Source organism: Galendromus occidentalis, unplaced genomic scaffold, assembly GCF_000255335.2.
Source record: "Galendromus occidentalis unplaced genomic scaffold, Mocc_1.1 scf7180000077427, whole genome shotgun sequence".
Taxonomy (NCBI): domain Eukaryota; kingdom Metazoa; phylum Arthropoda; class Arachnida; order Mesostigmata; family Phytoseiidae; genus Galendromus; species Galendromus occidentalis.
In genome coordinates, this window is record NW_003805415.1 from 1,022,148 (window position 1) to 1,044,303 (window position 22,156).

Below are 22,156 nucleotides of genomic sequence, written 5' to 3' on the forward strand. Positions count from 1 at the left end.
CGAATCCGCACACGTCGCTTAGAGCGGTGCGCTCTTGTTTTTTCCGTCGAAGCGCCTGATTCTATCCTCCTAGCTACAGACGATACGAACGCGTGAACCCGGAAGCGACTCGTTCGAGCGCAGCTCTGTTTACGTTATAGGGCCGCTCGAGGTCAATGTCGCCTCTCGGTTCCCGTTGTTGACGTGTCGTGTTGTTATTAATGTCATGGGTTCACTGACGTCGAGCCTTCAGAGCCGACCGTCACAACCTCAGATCGTCAGGGGTAAATAATATCCCCTCGAAGAGATCGGCTCCACTGCGACAACGACCGCGATATCGGTGGAGTCCTCCTGAATGAGTCAAACAATGGGAGACTTTTCGCGCGTCATCGACGGAATGTGCCAAGCACAGTGCTCTCCCTCTCGAATCATTCCTATCGGTAGAGGCATCGATGGCGCACGTTTCTTTTTTGGAAGTATGGCGAGTTAGGAATTACCGATATCCTTTCCTGTTTTTCGAACGAATGAAACGTATCGTCCATCGTGTTTTCGTCTTCGAACCCGACTAGTCTGGACGGGAATCGCCATCCCGCGGCGAATGGCTTTCCGCGCGCAGGTAGAATCTCCGTCGAAAACCTCCTTTCATCAGCTGGAAAGCCCACCGCTGCCGATAGAGTTTGCTCCTGTCCTTTCCGAGGCCAACTCGCAGGCCGATTCTACTCCAAGAACGGGTTCGGCGCGTGGCAGGAAGTGAAGGCTCAAGGTCAACGACCAAGAGGAAGCAAAATAGAGCGCGGAATTTAACGACGATGACGGAAGCGTCTCCGTGATCGTTTCCAGCCATGTCTGGCGGAGGGTTGCGATCGCTATATGAGTGAACGATTTGCCTCATATTCAATTCCGTAGTTTTAACCTATTTCCTACCGCTCCCCGCATCCCACGCTCTCCGTGGGTTCCTGCATCGAATTGCCTGGAGCGAAGGGCGTCTTTCCCCTACGAGATTTCAGCTGAAACACGCCATAAGAAGTCTTCTACCGTAATTATCTCGTGTGCTTGGGAGATCCGAAGCCTCAAAGAAGATTTTCGAAAGTGAAACGCCGCGCCGGCTCTGGTCGTCTTGATAGCTCATCTGTTCCACTGCGCAGTCCGTCCGCCGGTTCGTCACCTACATTGGTGGCGCGTGCATCACGCATCCGGGAAGCTCGGTGTCGTGCCTGCCCGTAAGCCCGCCCGACCGCCTGACGCGGCTGTGTACGGCTCCACCCGAGAGAAGAAGCCAAGTCGCCAGAAAATGTAGCGGACCGAATCCGTGGATCCACCCCCGGCAAATTTCCGCCGGAAGAAGGGCTTCTATAATAAATGGAAGCATCCGCCGGACGCTGGTTTGCTGGCCCCAACGGACTTTCAAATGCCAGATCACCTGAACACGTAATGTCAACAAAGCTCTCCGAATCCCGAACCCGGCGAAATTCTGGCCTCGAAGTCTCATCGGGAGGCGTCCTCCGAACGTCGAGCAAACCGTCAGACATCGATTTGAGCTCCGCTCAAGCAGCGGACGACTCCATGGGATCGGGACATCTCAACTCTCTCTCACGTCGAGGAGCCGGTCCGATCCCGAGCGATCCTTCCTCTCGATGTTCGGGCTTCGCGGCTCATCTGCGTTACGGGTCGTTCGAGCACCGTGAGGTGGACGTGTCACACCTCCGGTTCCTTGAGTTTCCGGCTAGCCCGAACGGTGAACATTCCACCGAGCGTTTCCGTTTAGAGATTTGATGACGTCATCTATTTCTAGTCTCCGTGTCCATCGCTGATCGCTTCCCGTAATAGCGAGCTGCCACGGTTCTCGGCGGTGACCGACGCACGCGGTGCGATAATAATTCCATGTTAGTATTATCGAGAATCGACACCTTACAATCGAGTGAACGAGTCGCAATCGATCGCGGAAAGTTTTTGAATGAAACTTTCCTTGACAATCGCTTGTCTCCCGCATGACATCCATTCTATCGGAGTCGGTCACTTGTCTCCCGCGTAATGCAACCTTGACCCCGAGCGGCTGTCGCCGCTCGATCCGTTCTAGACGAGCACTCATCGACTGGGGATCCGCAACTTCACGGGGCGGTTTCTCCTCCTATTAGTCCGGAGCTCCATGCGATGCGTTGAAACATATGCGGCGTCAGGCGGTGCCGGCCACGTGTCAAGATAAGCAATGAACGAAGCGGAAAAATAAAGAAGTGAGCCAGCCAACGCGCAGCCGCGTACCCAGCTGTAGATACGTCTCGTTTGCGGGATGACCTCTAATAGCGTTGGATCGAGTATTTAAACGAGTATCGGAACAGGACCCGAAAACTGGCGGACATTGTTGTGCTCGCTGCCATGGCAATAAGTCCATTGAATGATTGTGATACCGGAGCCACGACTACCGGTATGACGAACATCACGGCTTCCGCTGTGACTGGCCGTCGATATGTTCCGATTTTGGGGGCTAGCGCTCTCGCAGTCGGGTGGCTTCTGCGTTCTGACGAGAGTCATCACATCGAAAAAGCAGAAAAACTACAATGGGGCGATGATTTCGCTGATCTTCCGCGACGGTGGAGCTGTAGTCAGCGCCGTCATACTGTTTCAAGAAAGCTTCTAATGCGAAAGATTGCCGTGGGCGCCTTATCTCGTATCGATAAAGATGAGGCGTACGAGATGAGAGAGATCTACGCGACAAGCTTGTTTGCATCTCGTTTGGACAGTTCGCCGATTTAGAAAAAGTTTGGGATCGATCAACAAACGAAATAGGACACCTGCGGGACCACTCTCCGGGGCTTTCGGCGTTCATCGCTTGATACTTTGAGAAGAAAATCCATTTTGTTTCCAGACGCCGCCGACCAGGATCAGAGTGGACGCCGAGATTCACGACCGATGAAAGCGAAACATGGACCGGACCCGAAACAGAGAATGCAAGTTAAATAGAGACATCGATAATCAGAGAGATGGCTCCGAGTGATTCGCATGAGCGATGCCTCTCGATCTGTTCACGTTTTAGGAATTTTTACAACCTTCGTGTTCCGCCGTGTCGCTCCGCGGCGAATTCTTCTGCGGTTTCATCGTCGGGTTAGCGCCGCGTATGCGGACTGTTATGTGGATATCGCCGGCGCCAGCTCCGCCGCGCATTGTTCCCGCATTCGATGCATCGGCTTGCTCAACCGGTTGGAGGAAGTGTCAAGGCGGGCCGAGCTCAACCCGATGTCTGAGTCGATCGCTCCAGGAGTGGGTCTTAAGCAATCTTAAGTGGCCGAAAAGACCACAATGCTCGGACCCGGAGGTTGTAAAATCGAACTAACAACCTGCCGGCACCCATGCGACCGACCGCCGGGCGGATGGAGCGCCCGTCCTTCGTCCGAGCCGAATGAGAATCGGACTCGACCGAGACGGTTCATAAACTCCGTCCGGAGCATGATGCAATCTTTTCCCTGAATCTTTGCAGGAATCCGAATGTTCTCGAGTGACATCACTCAAGTTGTTTCGTCTCGTTCCGACGATCCGGACCCGCTCCGATCATCTCGTAAAGACGCAGCCCGATCGCAACGAATGTTGAAAATAGTCGTGACGACTGTCTATTGGGGATCGATTAGAGAACATTCCGCCTTATGAGAGGAGGAGAAAGTTCCGGGAAAACAAAACTGTCCCATTCGAGATTCATTGGCACGCAATAACTTTCGCCCCGCGAACACCTTTCGGAGAATTCGACGTCCCGAGGATGCGCAAATCGCGTTTTTTCCTCTAAACCTTCTACCCGAGACGAGGTTCCAATCTGTTTGCCTACGGGATTATGAGATTCGTAATTATTTCTAATGTCAGCCATCGAGCTTATCGGTGGCAGGCGCTGTCAACGTTTTTCCGTCTTCGAGGCTCCGTTGACCAGGATCAACTCGTCGCCAAAATCTCAACAGAAAGGAAAGTCTCGTTCCAAAAACACGTCACGGCAAGCGAGCGAGCGGGCGAGCGTATCCGCCATCTCTATGCTGGAACTGGGTACACTTCCGCTACGCCGCCAACACGACAACGTGAGATCGCTGTTGCTGCCGCCGCCGCCGGAGCTTTCTCGTAGGGCCATCTTCCTTTCCGTGCGCGGTTCCACTGAATCGACTCGGTCGGCTTCCTGACCCGGGTCCGGATGGGATTTTTCATCGGGCCTAGATAATCCGAACGACGGTATAGTGCTTTCTACGATGAACTACCGTGTATAATTTTCAATGAACATCGACGATAAACATTTCCGCAGAACGGTCGCTCCAGTAGCTCGCATAGGCATTCGAAGCCATCGAGATATAGCGCAGGTGAATCGATAACGCATGACGACAACCAGCGATTCGACTCTATCGATCCGATGAGCTATCGCAAAAGCCGACGGCCGCTTGCAAGTTCACAAAAGACGACCGACGAATCCGGTCTCCGGTAAATGCACGCAACTCAAATTGAAACTGTGTTACAGTGGCTCAGTCGTATACTCGAGCCTTCGTATGGGAAGACCGGTCGACCGACCGACCGACCGAACGAACGAATGACGGACTGACGCGCCGTCGGCCGCTTGAGTGAAAGTTATTTATTCGACTGACAGACGACAGTCAGAGCAGAGGCTTGACCTTCACTTCTCACAGGATCGAGTCCGCGTCAAAGTGGCAGCTCTCAAGGGGTCATTAGGCACGGCCTGTACACAGGCTCGAACCCTTGGAATACCGCGCTAGATCGGGAGAATCGAGATTCGGTGGCGAAGATTCCTCCCTTTCACACTTCGACGCTCATTTATGAGACGCTTGCAGAGTAGTGAGGGACAGCAGTATATCATGCGTTAAGAGCTCGTCGCTCATTCCACGTGAGATGTACGGGACGACACGGAGAGACTTCGGCAGAGGCGTCGATCTCCCCGAAGAATAGGCAGCAAGGCATCGGGGCTTGATGAAAGAGGCACTTACGTCCCGAGGTTTCGGATTTCACACTTGAGTACAATAATTTCTCATAGAGTCTTTTCAACGCCGCCATCGTCTGGTACTTACCTGGAAAAGCAAAAATGATTGTTAGAATTGTTGAGTGATGCAGGGAGGCGGCCCGCGCCAGAGATGCTTACATTAACTACCTAAGCGTGTAGTTCTCCTCCACCGTCCTCCACGAACCGACCGGAAGATAAGCCGCTAGTCATCGTTGCCGGGCTTATCGAAAGCTCGATGGCATCCGCGCATACCAGACCCCGGTGGTCGAATTTCCTCGTTCATTTACCCGTTCCCATCGACGAAAACAACTGCCGAGAGAACGGCCCGACGTGTTTCTTTCTTCTTGTTTATTTGTTTATTTTGGCCGCGGCCACGATATATACTTAGTACAGACAAATGGTGGTGGACAAGGTGTTCGGAAGCCGCTTCGACTGCGTACAATGCATTATAGGCTCGTCAGCTTACGGGCCGGAACCATGCAAGCGCATCTCCGCAATTAGGCCCTGCCAGAGACACTCGGTCGGCCTTCAGAAGGACGCTGGCTCGCCCGGTTGACCGCCTGCCCGCCCGCCCGCTCGCTCTCACAGTCTGTGATACAGACGAGTACCAATGAAGCCCATCGCGAGCGAAATGACGCTGTTATAACGAACACCACCACGAGCTCAGGGAAGCTCGAATAGACCGACTCGGCTTCGAGAAATTGCTGGCAAGGCTGTTGCCGGCGCCGCCAACACCACCGCCTGCTATCGGTCAGGCTCACGGCAGACCTCGAGACGCGTATCCTCTACTCATCGTGCTTCATTTATCTCCGTACAGGACGATGGCCTAGCGCATGAGCTGGCCGGCCAGCTGACACTCAGCCAGGCCCCCTCCTCTTTACTTATCGTAACACCAAAGAAAGATAGAAAGCTTGCCTATTCACTGGTGTGCCTTCTCGTTGTGAGATTTCTCGACTCTATTCTCTACGGTCTATGCCTGTGTATCTATCATTTTATGCTTTCGTGCCACGCGCTTCCCCGAAGTGACAGAAAAATGACGCATGGATACGCCTCGAGCTTTATGCGCGCGGCTCTCGAAGCTGCAGAGCATAGTTGAGGCGAGTCGTATCGTCTTTCATTCGCTCAGAGCGGACCTTGCCGCCGATGATCAATTTAATTGCAACGAGCCTGTCACTCTGAAGGGCATGCGACACGATCGAGGGAAACGTTCTGCGGTTCGGTTCCGCGTCCCGAAGAATTCTGCGGGAATGATTGCTCGACGAATACCCGTCGCTTGCACAGCTCCGTTCTGGGCTCGGAGAACGCACGAAGGAACGAACACTTTCTACCGACCGGAAACCGCGCGGGAATCGACAGATTGAAACATGCTTTCGCTCCGATTCCACCGAACGAGATTTCATTACAATGGAATCGACCGACGTGGCTAAATGCATGCGAATTTCGGAGTCGAACGAATAAAAATAGACTTTGGAGAACTGAGCCCGAAGATCCCGTCGTGGGGAAATGTTATTCAGAGTGGGAGGGGGTCGCTCGCCCCTCTGTACGTCCTTGGAGCCAAGGCCGTCCCGACAGGATACGTGTCCTGCGCAAGCCGGAGTTCCCTCTCCCATCACTTCCTGTTGACGGCCAGACGTCTTCTGTGGGGTGAGGCGAATCGGTACAGGGAGCTCCGGTCCTTAGATCCCCCGTTCCCTCGAGGGATGATATCGTTCCGGGCTGGATCCGGCTCCGTGGCAATAATAAGACGGAAGTCGTCCCGGATCATAATCTCCCGATCGACGGTCCTCTCGGTCCCCGAACGAGTTCCACGTCACTCGCTCCGAAGCCCCCGTCCCCCGTAGACGTGGAGTCCTTTCCCCGGAGCGGAGGGAAGGATCAGGTCACGGCCGACGGGGCTTGGGAGGGGGTCACTGAACGGGTACGTCGACTCGAGCTTGGCAAAACTAGCTGAGAGATCGGCACGTGTATTCAAGGTTATTGGAGTTCTTTGAGAGAGATCGTCACAAGACGAACCCACGTTGTAAACGCTGTCCCGGAGCCACCGCTAGGCGCGCTGTGACTTGGCAACAACATACATATTACAACGTCGGATGTCGCTGACTTCAATACAGCTCGCCGGATTTTCGTCCTCCACAGAATAAACTTCCCGACGCAGATCCCTCCCAGCTGGCTGATGAGAATGCTGATCGGATTCACCCAGTTCTCCTCAGAGATGTTCATTGCCGGTTGCGAAATGGCTCATGCGCGGAACTCCGGAACTCGATTCCGTACGTTTTCAGGACTCGCCATAGCCATCGGCTCGGGGGACTTAGCGGGGAGCAACAGAGAGATTCTGTCATTTCAGTCGATTCCTCGTTCGCCCCTAGTGTCCAATGTCCCCCTTCCGGGCCTGACGAGTTAGGACATCTCGCTTGCGGAAATAGACGACGACCTTGACTCCGTCGACCTTTCCAGCCTATTCTCTCCCAGCCCGGAAAATGAACGACGACCGGATCCCCCGGACACAGAGAGACGTCGCGTCGCAGCGGGAACGGAGGATACGAAGTCCGACGCACAATGGGATTACTCGTTCTTACGGTAGACGAGCGATAGACGAGACACGGGGAGCTCTGTGTCTGTGACCCATAAAATCTGAAGCTCAACTCCGCTTACGGTACGGGACTTCGTAAATGGTACAACACATGTGGTCCTTGTGGTCAAGGGTATCGTTTAGTGGTGGATCTTTATTGCCGTCTTCCTCCGGCCGAAAGGCTTGACTCGACTGTCGCATGGTGTCCTTGGATCCAGTGCTCGGGGCAGGACGGACGGCTGATGAACATTACCGGAGAGACCGGAGAGGAACTACTTCTACCTACCTAGTGGCATTCTGGCCTTGGAGCCAGGAAGAGGAGTCTGTGTCGATCGATTGCCACTTTGGGAACTTCTTGCTTATCCCGGTTACACAACCCTTATGTAATTCTAGCTCGTTTGGCTTGAGCCGAAACGCAAAAAAGGCGACAAAAATCAACGAGCATATTTTTTTGAGTCCGAAAGCTCGAGCTCACTTAAGTACAATTTCCGAGAACAAGCCGCAACCTTGGGCGGGATTGCGAATTTCGAGTGGTGTTCGAGTCGATTCGAACACGGATTCTCTCTCGTATTTTTTTGAGGGCTAAAACCGAATGGAATCGATTCACAAAAACATTGTCACCTCGTTTGCGGACCAGCAGGCCCATCTAACCCTTCTACTGCCGCTGTGGCTGTATTAGGTTACTAGGAAACACCTTGAGAGCTTCGGCGAATTTCCTTTACAAATGAACGAATGCTTTTTTTGCGGTGCATCGCTCGGGAGAGAGCGAGCCGAATTTTGCCGCTCAAAATTTTCTCGATATTTTTTTTAGAACAACGCGGGACAAAAACAAAACTTTCCCTTGGACAAAACTCTGTCGAGCGCTCTCGCGAGAGACATGTTCCGAGGAACGATAGCGATCTATTCTCTGGAGATTCTTCTCGAAAGCTTCGAAGTCTGTTTGGTTCCCCGCTCGACAGCCTCGGTCAACTCTACCAGTCGTCGGAGGTCGTCGGTTTATCGATCGAAATGAGCGTCGACTCCCAATCTCCATGCTCACGTTCACATGTCCGACAGTATTCCCATGACACGGCGACGCTCGGCGATCATAAGTAAGGGTATCGTCAAATCGAAATGACCTCTCCGATTCCATCGACGGATTCGTCGCTTCGAAGGAAGCTCGGAAGTCGAGAATCGGAAGCCGGCAGTAATCGTTGCTTTAGTTCCGATGGACGGTAAACTGACTCGTTAGGACCAGGCGGACCGAAGCTGCCGGCGAGCCGCGGAACCAAGTCGAGGTCATCGCACGTTATTAATGTACTCTCGAAATGAACACTCAATCGAAATTCGAAACCTTTCGAAACATGCTCCTAGAGCCGAGGTCACTTCTGAAGGTGACAACTCATAACGCGGCTCTCCCGACAGGGTGAACCGAACCTCGTCTTCTGCATGCATGCTCTTATGCGTAAGGTGTCCATGGATCGCCGAAGGGAGGGCGTTTCCCCGGCGGAGTCTTCAAACGGTGTTTCTCTGCTCAGTCGTTCCTCATCCAATATTTTGATCTCGAAGAGCTCGGAAAGATTCCGATGGAATGCCTTAGATATTCCGAGGAGAGATACCGAAGTTCTGCAGCCGGCGAAGCGCTCCACCATCAACCGATATGAGAATAACTTCAAGGTTTCTTACGAGCCTTGAGCAAGTTGTTTTGTTGAAGTGAGAATGGGACTCAGGGTGTGATCTCACAATGACCTCCGATAATCAGATCTTGCTCGATTGCGAATGGCGGTCTGAGGAAGAATGACCGGTTCGATATTTCCTCTTCCGCGACCTTCAGAATGCCGGACCGCGCGTCGTAACACCACCGATCGGCTTGAGGAAATCTAGTTTTTACACGAATCATTCAATTGTCGGAGCTCGTCGACGTGGGAATCTTCCGACGAGTCGCAAAAAATCGTTTTCCGCGCGACGTTAGCATCGCTTCAGAAGCGTCGTCTTTTCTGTCCGCTATTCGGTAGGAGGGATGGGTAGCGCATGATTTCGCGACTGGCGAGTTCGTTGAACTGGTCAGAGGTTAGCCAGAGTGTGCCGTTACGATCCGAATCGGAAGTCCTCTCTCTTGCATCCGGCGGTCCCGTTAAACATCGAGGAGATCACCCCTCACTGACCAAGGGTCTGACACCTCATCGAATTCTCGGCCGCCAGCTCTGAAGTCTCTCGAAGTTGTCAGAGCTACCTGAGATTTTTATGGTCATTTCCGAGAAACGGGGACTCTGCAAGTTCCTCCGCTCCAGAGCGGACGGATATTCTGAGAACAAAGAGAATCATTGAAAATGGACAGAATTCAGGCTCTCGGACCGACGACCGATCCAACGATTCCGAAGCGTCGGATCCGTGACCAGAAGATCATAGAGTGCCGGATGCTGCTTTCCCGGAATGGAAGACCTCCAGATCCCGTGCAGAATATCGTATCGATATACGAGAGGAACCATGTGAAGTTCGAAAATAATATTCATGACGACGGCATTGTTCCCCACGATTTCCGATCCAAGTGACCGTTGCAATCTAAAACGGACTCGTCATCAGGGAGAAACGAGAGAAAGAGAAAAAACTAGTCCCACTGGCCACAATAGTCCCGCGACCCCCGTCACCCCCTCCGGTTGTTGGAGCGCTGGCTCAAAAAAGCAAAAATTGTTGCATGTCCATCCGACAGTCGAGAGAAAGCCTGTTGTCCAACTTTCGTTTTGCAGGAAGGCAGTCGAGCAGCAGCTCCGGCCGCCGCTCTCGTCGGCTACTCCAGTCCAGATACGAGCCCATGGCCATCGGTATGACCGAATGGACCGGAGAGCTCTGGCGATGGAGGTGATTCCTCAAAGAGCGATTGATGATCGGAAAACGGAACTCGAAGTCGGAGCGACCGGCAACAGGTTCCGCCTCCGGTCACCGGAAACACCGGAAGCGGTCATCGTACTCTTAGCTGACGCTGATCATCATCGGCAGCAGCAGCCGCAGCGACAGTGCCCGAGTAACGGGATGGCAGACAGGGGTCAGCAGCGGAAGGGTTGGAAGGCTTTAGGGCAGCAAGCGCATGCTTTTCCGCACGAGTGTAGCCATGCATCCATCCGGCGGAACATTCCTATCGAGTCAAAACAAGTCGAGCACAATGTGCACGGACGGCGATACCGGCCGGCGCGTCGACAGCCGAACAGACGCACGGACCGACCGAACGACCGACCGACCAACCAACCGATCGATCGAGGAAGCGACTGATTCTCGAGTGAGACGATGATCGCCTGAATCGAGTTCCGTCTACTTAACGGTCAACCATAAGTCGAGCGGAGCCACATATACATACATTCTAATCTCGGATATCGCTGAGCCAGAAGCTCGCCGCAAGCAAAACCCTAAGGCTTCCTAAATGTTCCGAGGAGTTCAGCGATTCTCCGATGAATCCAAAAACCTCAAACCGCTAATACGTCTGACGATCGGACGTTCGAATCAAAAGCCGGAAGGAAGGAGTTTAGGCGGACTGACGAACTCGCAGCGGATTTCGCGTTCGACCACCGCTTAGTATGTGTGTATATAGATTCCAGGCTCCGCGGTTTCTCGAGCCCTACAAACAGATACATTCCGATTCGGCGTTTGATGAAGTCATCTGGTCGGCGAGAGAGCGATATGATGCACGAACGTGTGATTGGAGAAGCTCGGTGAATGTTCGATTCGACACCGGCCGCAAATATTGAGCTTAAATAGAGATTTCCGAACTGTTTGTTGGCATAAATTCTTAAAGCTTTATGACAGATCGCCCCGCTGGTCGAGGCGATCGGCTGGAGCTCCGGCGCACACGTCGGGGAGATGCAGAAGAAAGAGACAACAGCCGGATTACCGCGAGCAACAGCCGTGGCGGGAGAAGACTGGGCCTGGACACTCGGCTCATCCAGAGATCTCAGCGCCGAATCCGCTCCGGTGACCGACTCTTTCAAGACAGGGCTTTTTGCATCGTTGCGCATTTGAGAGTCGAGGCCTCTGGACGAGACTCCGTTAGACTCTGAAGGGTCAGCAGCCAAGTTTCGAGGTCAGCATGTCACCTGGACCGCTCCGGCCCAATCGGTCGAGTGAGTGAACGGGCGATCGAGCGAGCGAGCGAGCGACTGACGAAGTTACGGACCCACCGACCGATCGACTGAGCGACCGACGGACTTCGAGCCTCGTCCGGATACGAGGCACACAATGCCTTCGGTGCTTGGGAATCCGGTGCACTAGCCAATGTTGAACATAAGTCGCGTGCCTGCCGATCGGCCTGTCAGCCAGACAACGGCCGAGCGAACGAATTACAGAGCTCGGGGGGGATTTATTTAAAAATTTCGCGCTTTCTCTCGCGAGCAAAAATGAAAGCCGAGCAGCGGGTGGGGGTGGGGATGTTCTGCAGCAGCAGCAGCCGCGGTGGCAACAGAGAAAGTTGAGCAGCGAACTCGACACTTCTGCTCTGACGAGCGGAAATTCTTGGGGAATCTCCATGCCAGCGCGGATTCTCCGGGTACATTTCCCAACCCGTTCCTGGAGCGGACATACAGAGGGTCAGAAGGCGGCCGGAATCCCCGAAAACCTTACAAATATGCCAATATATCTGTTGTCTTCCATCTATGCAGACGGATATCCTGCTGGACGGTGTCACCGTCTATGTAGCTATCGTCAATTACATGGACATTCGGCCTGCTGGCCTGCCTACTGGATGCTGGGCCGGCACGCCAGTTGGTCTTCCAGGAGGAAATTCAGACGGGTTATGTAAGGGTTGCCTTCTGTTCATTTGGATCGGTACCCCTCGATATAGGAACGAGCCAGGGCCCCCTTGAGCGTGCTCGAAGGGGGAACGCGGCTGTCGAACTAACCAAGCGTGCTCCCCTTTACTTTCCCTTGCTTCGCGGTCTCGTTAACCAAGAATATCATTCAACGAAGATGAGCTCCTCCACAAACGCATTTCCCTATAAACTTCCAGCACGTGTGCTCAAACAGTCAGTCAGGGAATTTGTTATCGGGTATGATAAGAAGGGGGGCGAAATTCGTGCGAAGGGCGCTCGGGATGAGTTTTTACCGATCTGCAGAATCTTCATCAGACCGCCGGAAGCGCTTGACCCGCAGCGCTGCGGCTCAATGTCCTGATGAACGGTTATAATTAGTAGTCGAAGCAAGACATGCGCTGCGATGGATGTCGAAACTCTTCATACAATCGAGGCTCGTCGAAGGATCCGCCTTGACTCTCGGCACGAGACAATGACCTGAACTCGAGACAGACCGTTTGACATCAGGGCATTGACGACAATGCTACTGCACGAACCATCAGCGTGCCTGAGCTGCGCTAGACGAGACTCGATGACGAAACAAAAGCGACACCAACGATGACGCTCAAAACTCGTTACTCGGGAAGCAACCACTCTGAGACCCATCGAGCCAAGTCTCCGATTAATTCGCCCGAGTCTGAAAGTTCTCCAATCCGGGACTACATACCCATGGACAAGTTGACCGGGGGAAGATGGAAGAGGGGAAGGGGAGAAAAAGAACTGAAACCGAGACAGGGTCCAGGAAGATGCGGACATCGCACCCTTCCGAGCCGGAGGCCTTCTGTCTGCTCGGTCGAGAGTCAGTTATTCATTCATATGGCGCACATGCCGTTATGATCAATGTCTGCGGTCGTCGTCTCGGCGACTGTCCCACCCAACCCATGTTGGGCATCATATCGGCCGGCAACCCGTAGCGGCTTGAGGTCCGTCTGGTCACTACCCTTTTCTTGGCGTGCCAGACTGATTATCGTCGTTTCGAAAGATCACATGATTCTTCTTCTAGAGCTGCTGGTGCTCCGCTAGACTGGTTTGGAAGACACGACTGAAGTTTGTCCCGCAGAAGCGTGACAAATCCACAAGAATACACGACCTATGGAGCAGAGCGAGCGAACTCGCGCGCGCAGTAGGCTGACCACGCCCTCCGTTTCAAGTTTTTTTTTCTCTCCACTCGATTTAGGTTAAAAATCATCCGGCGGCGGACTTTCCCTTCTGTTGTCCTCCCACCCATGCACCGACCGGCCGAGAAACTGGCTGACTGACTAACTGCCCAACGACGAGGAGACTTTCATCCCCATCGTCCGGCCTTGAACTTTCTTCGACTCCGACCTTCAACTAGAGTCCGGCTCGGCTTCGTCTTCACCCCGACAAATTATACAGATATGAAATGGGATAAATATGCATGCCGTGCCGGTGCGAGTTATGGAGCAACTTGGGGGAACACTCGGCGAGAAAACTCAAGGAACTCTCTCAAGTTGCAAACCACTTCTCTTCGATGATAGAGATTCGAGCTCGAACTCATTCCGGTTCCAGTTGATCAAGGTACTTCCCGAGTTCGAGGATCCGCGTGGTTTTCGCTACGTCGCTCGCCAGAAAGTTCACTGTCCGAGAAGGAAAAATACGAAGTTCGTCGAGCTTTCCCTTGGCAGACTCCACGAGACTTGAGCGGGTGTTCCCCTCGGTTAAGATGCTCGTTTAGAGGAAAACCCCAAATGACGGAAAACCATCGCGTACACAACAAACGACCGAAAAAGCTCACTGGTCTAAGAAAACGAGACGAAAGTGTTGTAATCATCCCGGACGGTCTTGCCACCGCTGATTAGAATCAGCGCATTCAAGGACAACGAGTCATTGACCATTGCTGACCAGAGAAGATTGGGAGAGTATAGGGAGAAAAAAACCAACAACAACCACGACGCCGACGGCCATTCTAACAAAGTGAAGGCATTTGGACAGAAGCCCGATGAACCCTCGGATGCAGAGCACACGACGACAGAATAGCAGATGATCATTTGACCTTGAGCGCGATCCTTCGGCCAGCGGCCTCAACGCCCCCACACGAGACGTCTGGCTATCGAAAAGTACATCAAGCGAAAATAGCCAAATAACCTTTCGTTCGCTTTCGTTGCTACTCTCCCCCGTCGCGCTTCCGAGCCCAAAAACGATTGTTTCATGCAAAGCGACGTATCGGTTCCGCAGGCTGGCGGCGTGGACGAGGAGCTTACACCCCGCGAAACGAGCAGAAGAAATCCAATCGCTAGAAGCTGACACGAGCTGAAGTCTCTGAGCTGATTACATCATTGGTCACTTTCTCAGACCGGAGAAAGGGGGAGAGCGAGCGAAAAATCTCTAGTGATGTATCTCCGAGATCAAGAGAGCGACAGTGGTCGAGTGAGCGAAACGAGATGTTCAGAGAAAGCATGGGAAATCGGAAGCATTGTGGCACCGCGACAGGCATGCAAACCAACCACAATTCTTCGCTAACTCCTTCTCAATAGGAGCTGGCTGTTGCCTGGCTTGCTTACAGCAGCCCAGCTATTCTTGAACACGAGTGAAGATTGAGACATTCATGCGACCAGATGGTGGTCGGCCGGCTCCTCGAGAGGCGATCATGGATAGCCGTCGCTTAGGGGACAGCTACCGCTTCAGACAACCCTATGACTACAGAATTCGGTCCTCCAATCGATCGCTCACTACATTGGCTACCGGGAGAGCGCTACGATCTAAACACTTCTCATAATTGAGCATCAGATCGGATTTTGGTGAACTCGGGCGACATATTTCGGATTATGCTCAAGTCACAGTCGTAGACCACAAAGCCACAAATCTCGTGCTGGGAAATTCGTAAGGCGGAAGGAATCTCAGCAGATCGATCAAAACCCGTTCGCGTCCTCTCTCGAGAGCCGATCGGCGGAACTATGGTACGCTGACGTCGAACGACTCGAATCCGAGTTAAGTGTCACTTCTGAAGTCAAAACTTCACGATCGAAGGATACATTGCGGAATACATTGGGAGCACGCGTTGAAAATAAAGACAAGCTGTCAGATTTCAGATAATATCATATCGTTCCCTCAGTCGCGTGGTCACTTCACACAAAAGCAGACGGTTCTCCATATCGTGCCTCCGATCGGAGATTGTTCACACGATGCCGAGCAGAATCATAGCCGATGGCAGAGCGACGCGTTCTCACCGAACGACATTTTTCTATTCGAATGCTCGCCGTTCTATCCCTGGTGTCCCATCACGATATGATGAGGTGATGGAATCGAGAGCGTCACCGTATTTTTTTTCTTGGAGACGAAAGATTGAGCGGACTTCACAAATTTGTTTGCCTTCAATAATTATGCTGACTGAACCGATCACGAGGATGGAGAAACACATTGTTCCGCTCTGCGATGATTCATTCTACTATTAGAACAGACCCGTCGAGCGCGGCGAGACGTTCAGACGGGTTCGAGTTCAGGGAAAATACGGAGACTCCTTGTAAATTGGGAATCATCCATATCTGTCTGTCCCGGTCATATATTCATTCATTTCGAAGCTTGGAGAAGTCATAAGACTATTGCGAATGTTTGCCCGAGATGAAACGGGAGTCGCATTTGAGGAAGAGCGCTGTCATGTGCCGCGAGCTACTTCCGCCGTCGACAGCACGTTTTATCGGTGTTTCTCAGCGTTCACTAGAATCTCGTAGATACCGGTGGCGTGAATGGGAGAGAAGAGCGGATCTCCAGCGAGGGATTGGAAAACATCTCATGTTTTCGCCGTGGATTCGACGCAATCCACGGCTCCTCCGAGGGTCGCGCGTTGCCGGCCTCTCGGCCATCGATGTTGGACCGATCGCTTCTAGAAAATTACAGCGCCTGGCGAGATCGGGGGAGGCAAAGAGGGGATACGTTGCTTCCCAAGCTTTTGGCGAATGCATGCGCTCGCCGAAACTGCTGATTCGGCGTTAGCCTCAAGCCGCAATATGGCCTTGAACAAGGAAGAAGAACCTTATAGACAGACTGGCCTGTCCTCGCACGTGTAGACAGTATCACCTTCGTGGTTAGCTGGTTTTCTGGCATTCGATCATCTACCTGGTGACCGACGGAGACTGTCTCGGGTCCGATTTAGAAAACGGTTATTTCTCATATATTTTCCCGGTGCGGCCGCAAGGTTTCAAGATCGTCGAACGCCCGACTCCGACGTCAGAGGCGTCCTCGAGCACTCAGTGTTCCCATGGAGGGATGCTAGTGAGCGAATCTCCCCCGGCGAATGAAAACGGGGAGGCGCATTTTCCGGACGCTGCGCCGGCCGTCGGAGTCGATCTCTCCGCGTGGAAGACCGCACGGGGATTCTTTCGGGAGACCCGATGGAAAACCCGACGTGAAGTCGGATGGCAAGCCCGACGGAAGGGCTGAAAGAAAGCCAAGCCGGACGAGGCCGCCCCAGATTCTAGCGACCTCGTCTCACGGAATGATATACAAGTCCTTGGCACGACGTGTTACAGGCTTGCGGGGCGTCAAGCGGCCTGAGATGCGGCAATCTAGGAACGAACTGGCAAACCGGACCATCTCACTCGAATGCCTTGAGAACAGAGAAAGGGGAGCTCGTTCGATAGCCGGGGTCGGGAAGACCGAAAGGAGCGCGAAGGAACTCTCTCACGGTCTCTGACGACACAGTCACTCTGTGGATTTCTCGAATCGTGATGAGCGAGAACTCTGTGCAAATATTCCGGGACCGCGCCTGGAAGGAATCCGATGAGCTGCTTGCGTACAGTCTTCGGAAGGCCGGATACGATCGACTCTTGTTTTCGGCTTCCCCTTCGGTGTACTCGTCCCATGTCGCTACCTCTCCGCGCGTCGGAATAATCTTCTTGTGAGGCTCTGGAATTCTGACACAGGGTCCTCAAACAGGAGACTCGGGAACATTTACTCAGCGAAGACACACAATCGGAGCTGTACATCTCTGTTGGAAACTCCGGAAAGGCGGCCAGGTCGATAATGTTCATGGAATCTGTGGCACTGAACTGAATTCGTGGACCGCGCAAGCGAATCCCGAAATTTTCCTCGGATCGGTTCCCAGAAACCGGTGGCGCCACCTACTGTTCGAAAAGGAAGCTCTCAAGCCGTTCCTCGCCATAGTTCGCCTAAGCGTCACATGGGGCGCTGAAACACCGGAAAAAGAGAGGGGGAAAAAGCGGCCTGCTCCTCCCAAACAAACATGGCGGAATCGAACACTTGCTATGAGCACACGAAATAACGAGACCCACGTGGCGGCACGTTCTTTGTGAGCCGTCTCGAGTTCCCCGCATGCGAACGCAGTCCCAGCTGTGCTCTCGAGTGATTCGATACTATCGACCGTGCGCAAGCTCTCCGTGGTGATGAGTTCCCGCCGAAAGATTCCCAACATTCTGGTCACGGGTACTCCAGGGACTGGGAAGTCGACCCTGTGTTCTGAACTCGAAACACGAACGATGTGCCTCGAGTGGATCAACGTCGGGGAGGTTGCCAAGCAGAACAAGTGCTTCGAATCCTTCGATGACCAATACAAGTGCCATGTACTCGACGAAGAGAAACTCATGGACGAAATTCAGGACAAGATGGATGATGAAATCGGCGGTAAGATGGTCGACTACCACGGTTGCGACTTCTTCCCGCAACGATGGTTCGACGCGGTGTTCGTACTGCGCACCGACACGAAACTGCTCCACGATCGCTTGACTGGCCGAGGCTATGAGGGGAAGAAACTCGAGGACAATTTACAATGTGAGATCTTCCAAATTTTACTCGACGAGGCCAGGTCTGCTTACGACGAGAAAATCGTGCACGAACTTATCAGCGACTCTCCAGAACAGCTTGAGGACAATCTAGAAAAAATCAGCAAGTGGGTCGAGGAGTGGAAGAACGCGTCGCAGTAGCATAATTTGGACGATTAGCTTCTGATTGAATTTCCGCGTGGAGCGTATTGTCAAATGTACATAAAAATGTTTAATGGGAAGCGCTCCGAAGTTATCCTGTCCTCGACCGATCGATCCAGCTGGCGCGCCACTAACCGAGCTCTGATACGATATCAATGGATCCATCGACCCCCCGGGAATGATTCACTTCCGACGTTATTTGTTATTTAATTGCCTAAAGAAAAAGGGACGATCCAAGCGAAGCGAATAAATTATGGAAAAATTCGACGCGTTCGATTCACTCCAGACGTTTAGGTGTCTTCTATTGCGCATCGCTCTGGACAGCGGGTCGGTGTATACGGCTCCCTGCTCAGCGACGGGTTCGCCACGACGCAGTTTAGGCAGTGTGGAATTTTCCGAACGGAATTCCTCTACGACCGGTGCTTTGCCCGATACGAAATCGATCCCCGTGACACTTGTGATAAGCGTCAACGCGGACCCAGTCGAACCCGATGTGACCAGGTGAATGAGAAAGACTCAAAAAGATTCCCCATGGGGGATCGGGGCTCGAGACTCCCTCAGCAGTGAAATGATGCGTCAGCTGTGGGGGATCCGTCGGAGGCGAGGACCTCGCAGTGCGCCGCGTGATTGCTCTCCGAGGAGAGAGAGAACTCGGACGAATGCCAAAACGTCTTCGGAATATGATGATGGAGTCGCGTGCTAGGCAAAGATAATTAACTCAATCACGAGTTTCCCGTCTTCTCGGCACTCGCCGCAGTCGTCTTATCGCAATGATACTGAGCATCTGGTAGTGAGAGGCCCGCGATTGGTGTTGTTTCATTCTCGCAATGGTGATTTCCCGAAAAAATTCCTCATCTGAGAAGGCCCTTCAAACGACTCTACTGATAAATCCCAAGATAATCCATAAAAGGCCTATCATTTTCCCTCAACATCATTCCGTCGGCTAAGTACCATCCGGAGAAAGGCACCTATCGACTGAAAAATGATTTCTCAGATGACTTCAGGCGAGGGCATCAGAGACCCATTCTCTTGGACTTGAAGTCGTGGGTTGTTGAGCCAGTCAGAGTTTTTCCGAGGTGCTACATGTGGATCCATTCACGTTTCCCGAGGATTACCCGACACGAGGCACGACGAATACATTCCTGCTGGTTTGTTCACTTACGTATATCGCTGAGGTCTCCGTCATCAGATGAAGATTTGTTGTTAGGCTCCTGCTTGATGTAAACGTCGAGACCATCCAGATCACCTGGTTCCACTTTCACTTGCACCTGGGAATTGAACTCTTGTATGAGCCACTTTTTAAGACACGGCTGCAGGAGTGGTGAGTCTGTGAGCGAACTTTTCTCTGGCTCTCGATTCACCCTAAGGCAGGTAACAGAGAACACTCAAGGAGCGTATACATCATTTACGGGCATGTTAATGTTAATCGTGGTATAGCCAGTCAGTTATATCATTGACGAGTTCGAGCAGTCAGCCTTACATTTTGAAAAGTTCCCTCGGCGTGCAGCGGCGCGATTGTGGGTGTCAGATGTGACGTGCTATCTGCACTTTTCCTCCTTTTCCTGCGGCGAGGCGGTAGGTCCCCAAGTATGGTGAGATTCTCAAGATTTTTTCCCTGTGGCTCGAGATCAGCGAAAATAGACTCTATGTTATCCAGGTGTGAGTCATTCAGAGATCTCAGAAGATCTTCAGATTCTTCAGCTTCGGGAGCTGGCGCCAGTCCGGTCAGATCTGTGTGGCTCAACTCTGTGAGGGTGCCCTCGACGGGTGTCGGTTGAGGTGATACCAAGGTGATCGTTGTGTCCAAGCACGAGAGGTTTGTCAGCTCGGTCATTGTCTTGCCCTGCTCCTGACACCAGAGGAGATCGTCATCGATGAAAGGCATGTTCGAGCGATTCAGCGACGATGCTCCTCGTTGATAACGTACAGAAAGAATGTTGACGGGTATAGCGTCGATCCTTTCCTTCAATTAGATGGATTCTGAGATCCCGGAACTATCCCTTTCCCTTGCAGGAGGTCCTTCCGAGATTCTGATTCCGAATTGCGGTACTCCGTCTATGTATGATGTTTGTGCTGGGTTACTGCCGTGGCGCGTCGCGAAAATCTCTCAATATGGATTTTCGGGATAACAGTAGCAGATACAGCAGTGAAAACTCGAACAAAACTGCTCAACGCTAGCAAACGGAAACAAATTTCTCTCTAGAGAAGTTGGAAAATCCTAGACGCGAGGACGTTATGAAGCCAAAAAGGCAGGCTCTGCCCAAATCGGACTCGGACAATTAAAACAATGGAGTAGAGCGCTTCGTGAGTCGATGGATTTAGGTGGCATTTTCATTCAAGCTGAGGTCCAATCGAAGCGTTCCCGGCTGCAAGAAAATTTGTGATTCATGAGTCGACTGTACGCGAATGTGAAGGCGAGGACTCCAAGAATGTACCAACGTATTTGATTCCGGAATTTTCGGGAAACTCTTTCACTTCACCACAAGATAATTAAGGCCGTCTGCTTTACCGAGAAGAGCCGTCTCCAGTCGTGGTAACAGGATGAGGTATGAATTTGAGTCAGGAGGGACGCAAACTGAAAAGAAAATCGAGGTTATGAAATTATGGTTGAAAACTAAGTCGGCTATTGAGGAACGAGCTCGAGGTACCCTCAAAGGGAAGGGAAGCGTTCGGAGAATAGACTTTTCGCTAAACATCGACTCAATCTTTTTTTCCGGAAAATTATTTTGTTCACAGCTTCCAGGGGAGAATGAGGGAAACTAAACCTGGCTACTCGGAGATATAGATTTCCCAGCAATGATTTCACCACGATTCGAAGGCAGCATTCGGTGCTATACCCTGCAAATCTCGACGCATCACCTGTCGACCACCTGGGCACGTGTATGCGAACAGACCCCGCGCGGCGTCCAAGTCGCAGCACTAATCCGCGGTAAACTTATCCCTGTGAGACTGTACCGCGACGCCAGTATGTGGAAATGAGCATTACACTTTCCATCTCAGTTGTCACGGCGGAAAGTCTCAGGAAATGAGCATATCTCATTCGCTCATCAGGAAAGCTCTTCCCTGACATTCGTCGAGAATTTCGCGAGATAATCATATTGCCGGAGTGCAAATCTGGGATCATTCTCCATCTCCTGATCTGAATAAAACCCCTCGAACGATAAGAGAGAGAATTTCGTCTGTACGTTGTCAATGATCTCGACCGAAAGCTTTTTCGTCCCGTCGGCGTCGACCTGCAGACAAACTCACGAGAAGGTTGCTCAGAGTCCTGTGATGCCCCGACTGTACCGCGAAACCGCAACACTCACGGAAGAGCCGGACGAGATTTGCTTCTTCCTGACAGTCGTGAGGAACCTCCGGGAATGCACTAAAACTGTTGTCAGGTTCCAGACCAGTTCCACGGAGTCAGATAGGGGAAACAGGCATTCGGAACAGGCACCACCGAATCGAGTACCACCCACGTGCACAGTCAAGTGTCGTTTGCGTACCTCCGTCCAGCTATCGTCACGGGAACGAAGAGTGAGGTCGGTGGCCGCACTCCGTTTGCGAGGTAACCAAGAGCGCACTACTCAATAGAGGTCATTCACCCCGAGTGCCGCTCTAACTCCATATCGTGCAAGCGGTAAAACAGGCAATGCATCCAGGACCTGCACGACACGAGCGATGAAGATCATCGATAAAAGTTCTGTGTAAGCGCAAGTCACCAACTCTCTCCCGAAACGGGCCAGAATCCGAGAACGCAAAGATCATTCTCAAACATCTCTAATGGTTAGCTGCTTGAATCCTCAGCGTAGCATGAAGGTCGACAACCTCACGAGACGCGAGCGCTGAATGATGTGCGTATACAATGACGAGCCGAACTCCGATAAAAGCAGCGGTCATCGATACTTTTCAACTGCATTGCTGGGCATAATGTTTAGAA

At 52.5% G+C, this 22,156-nt stretch overlaps 2 protein-coding genes across 2 annotated transcripts in view; one reads left to right on the forward strand and one right to left on the reverse strand.

Moving 5' to 3' along the window:
• Eip74EF (Ecdysone-induced protein E74) overlaps nucleotides 1-20,119 on the reverse strand; it is a 62,419-nt gene extending 42,300 nt beyond the window's left edge. Inside the window, exons 1-2 of the mRNA XM_029111247.1 lie at nucleotides 19,715-20,119; nucleotides 19,397-19,502 (exon numbers count right to left, since the gene is read on the reverse strand). Of these exons, the coding sequence (XP_028967080.1) occupies nucleotides 19,397-19,502; nucleotides 19,715-20,119 (511 nt within the window). The remainder of the gene's footprint in view (nucleotides 1-19,396; nucleotides 19,503-19,714) is intronic.
• On the forward strand, nucleotides 17,559-18,521 carry Ak6 (adenylate kinase isoenzyme 6). The gene has a single exon (XM_018639242.1). It carries the CDS (start codon nucleotides 17,698-17,700, stop codon nucleotides 18,232-18,234), a length of 537 nt encoding a protein of 178 aa, XP_018494758.1. The 5' UTR covers nucleotides 17,559-17,697; the 3' UTR covers nucleotides 18,235-18,521.
• Nucleotides 20,120-22,156: the final 2,037 nt, after the last annotated feature.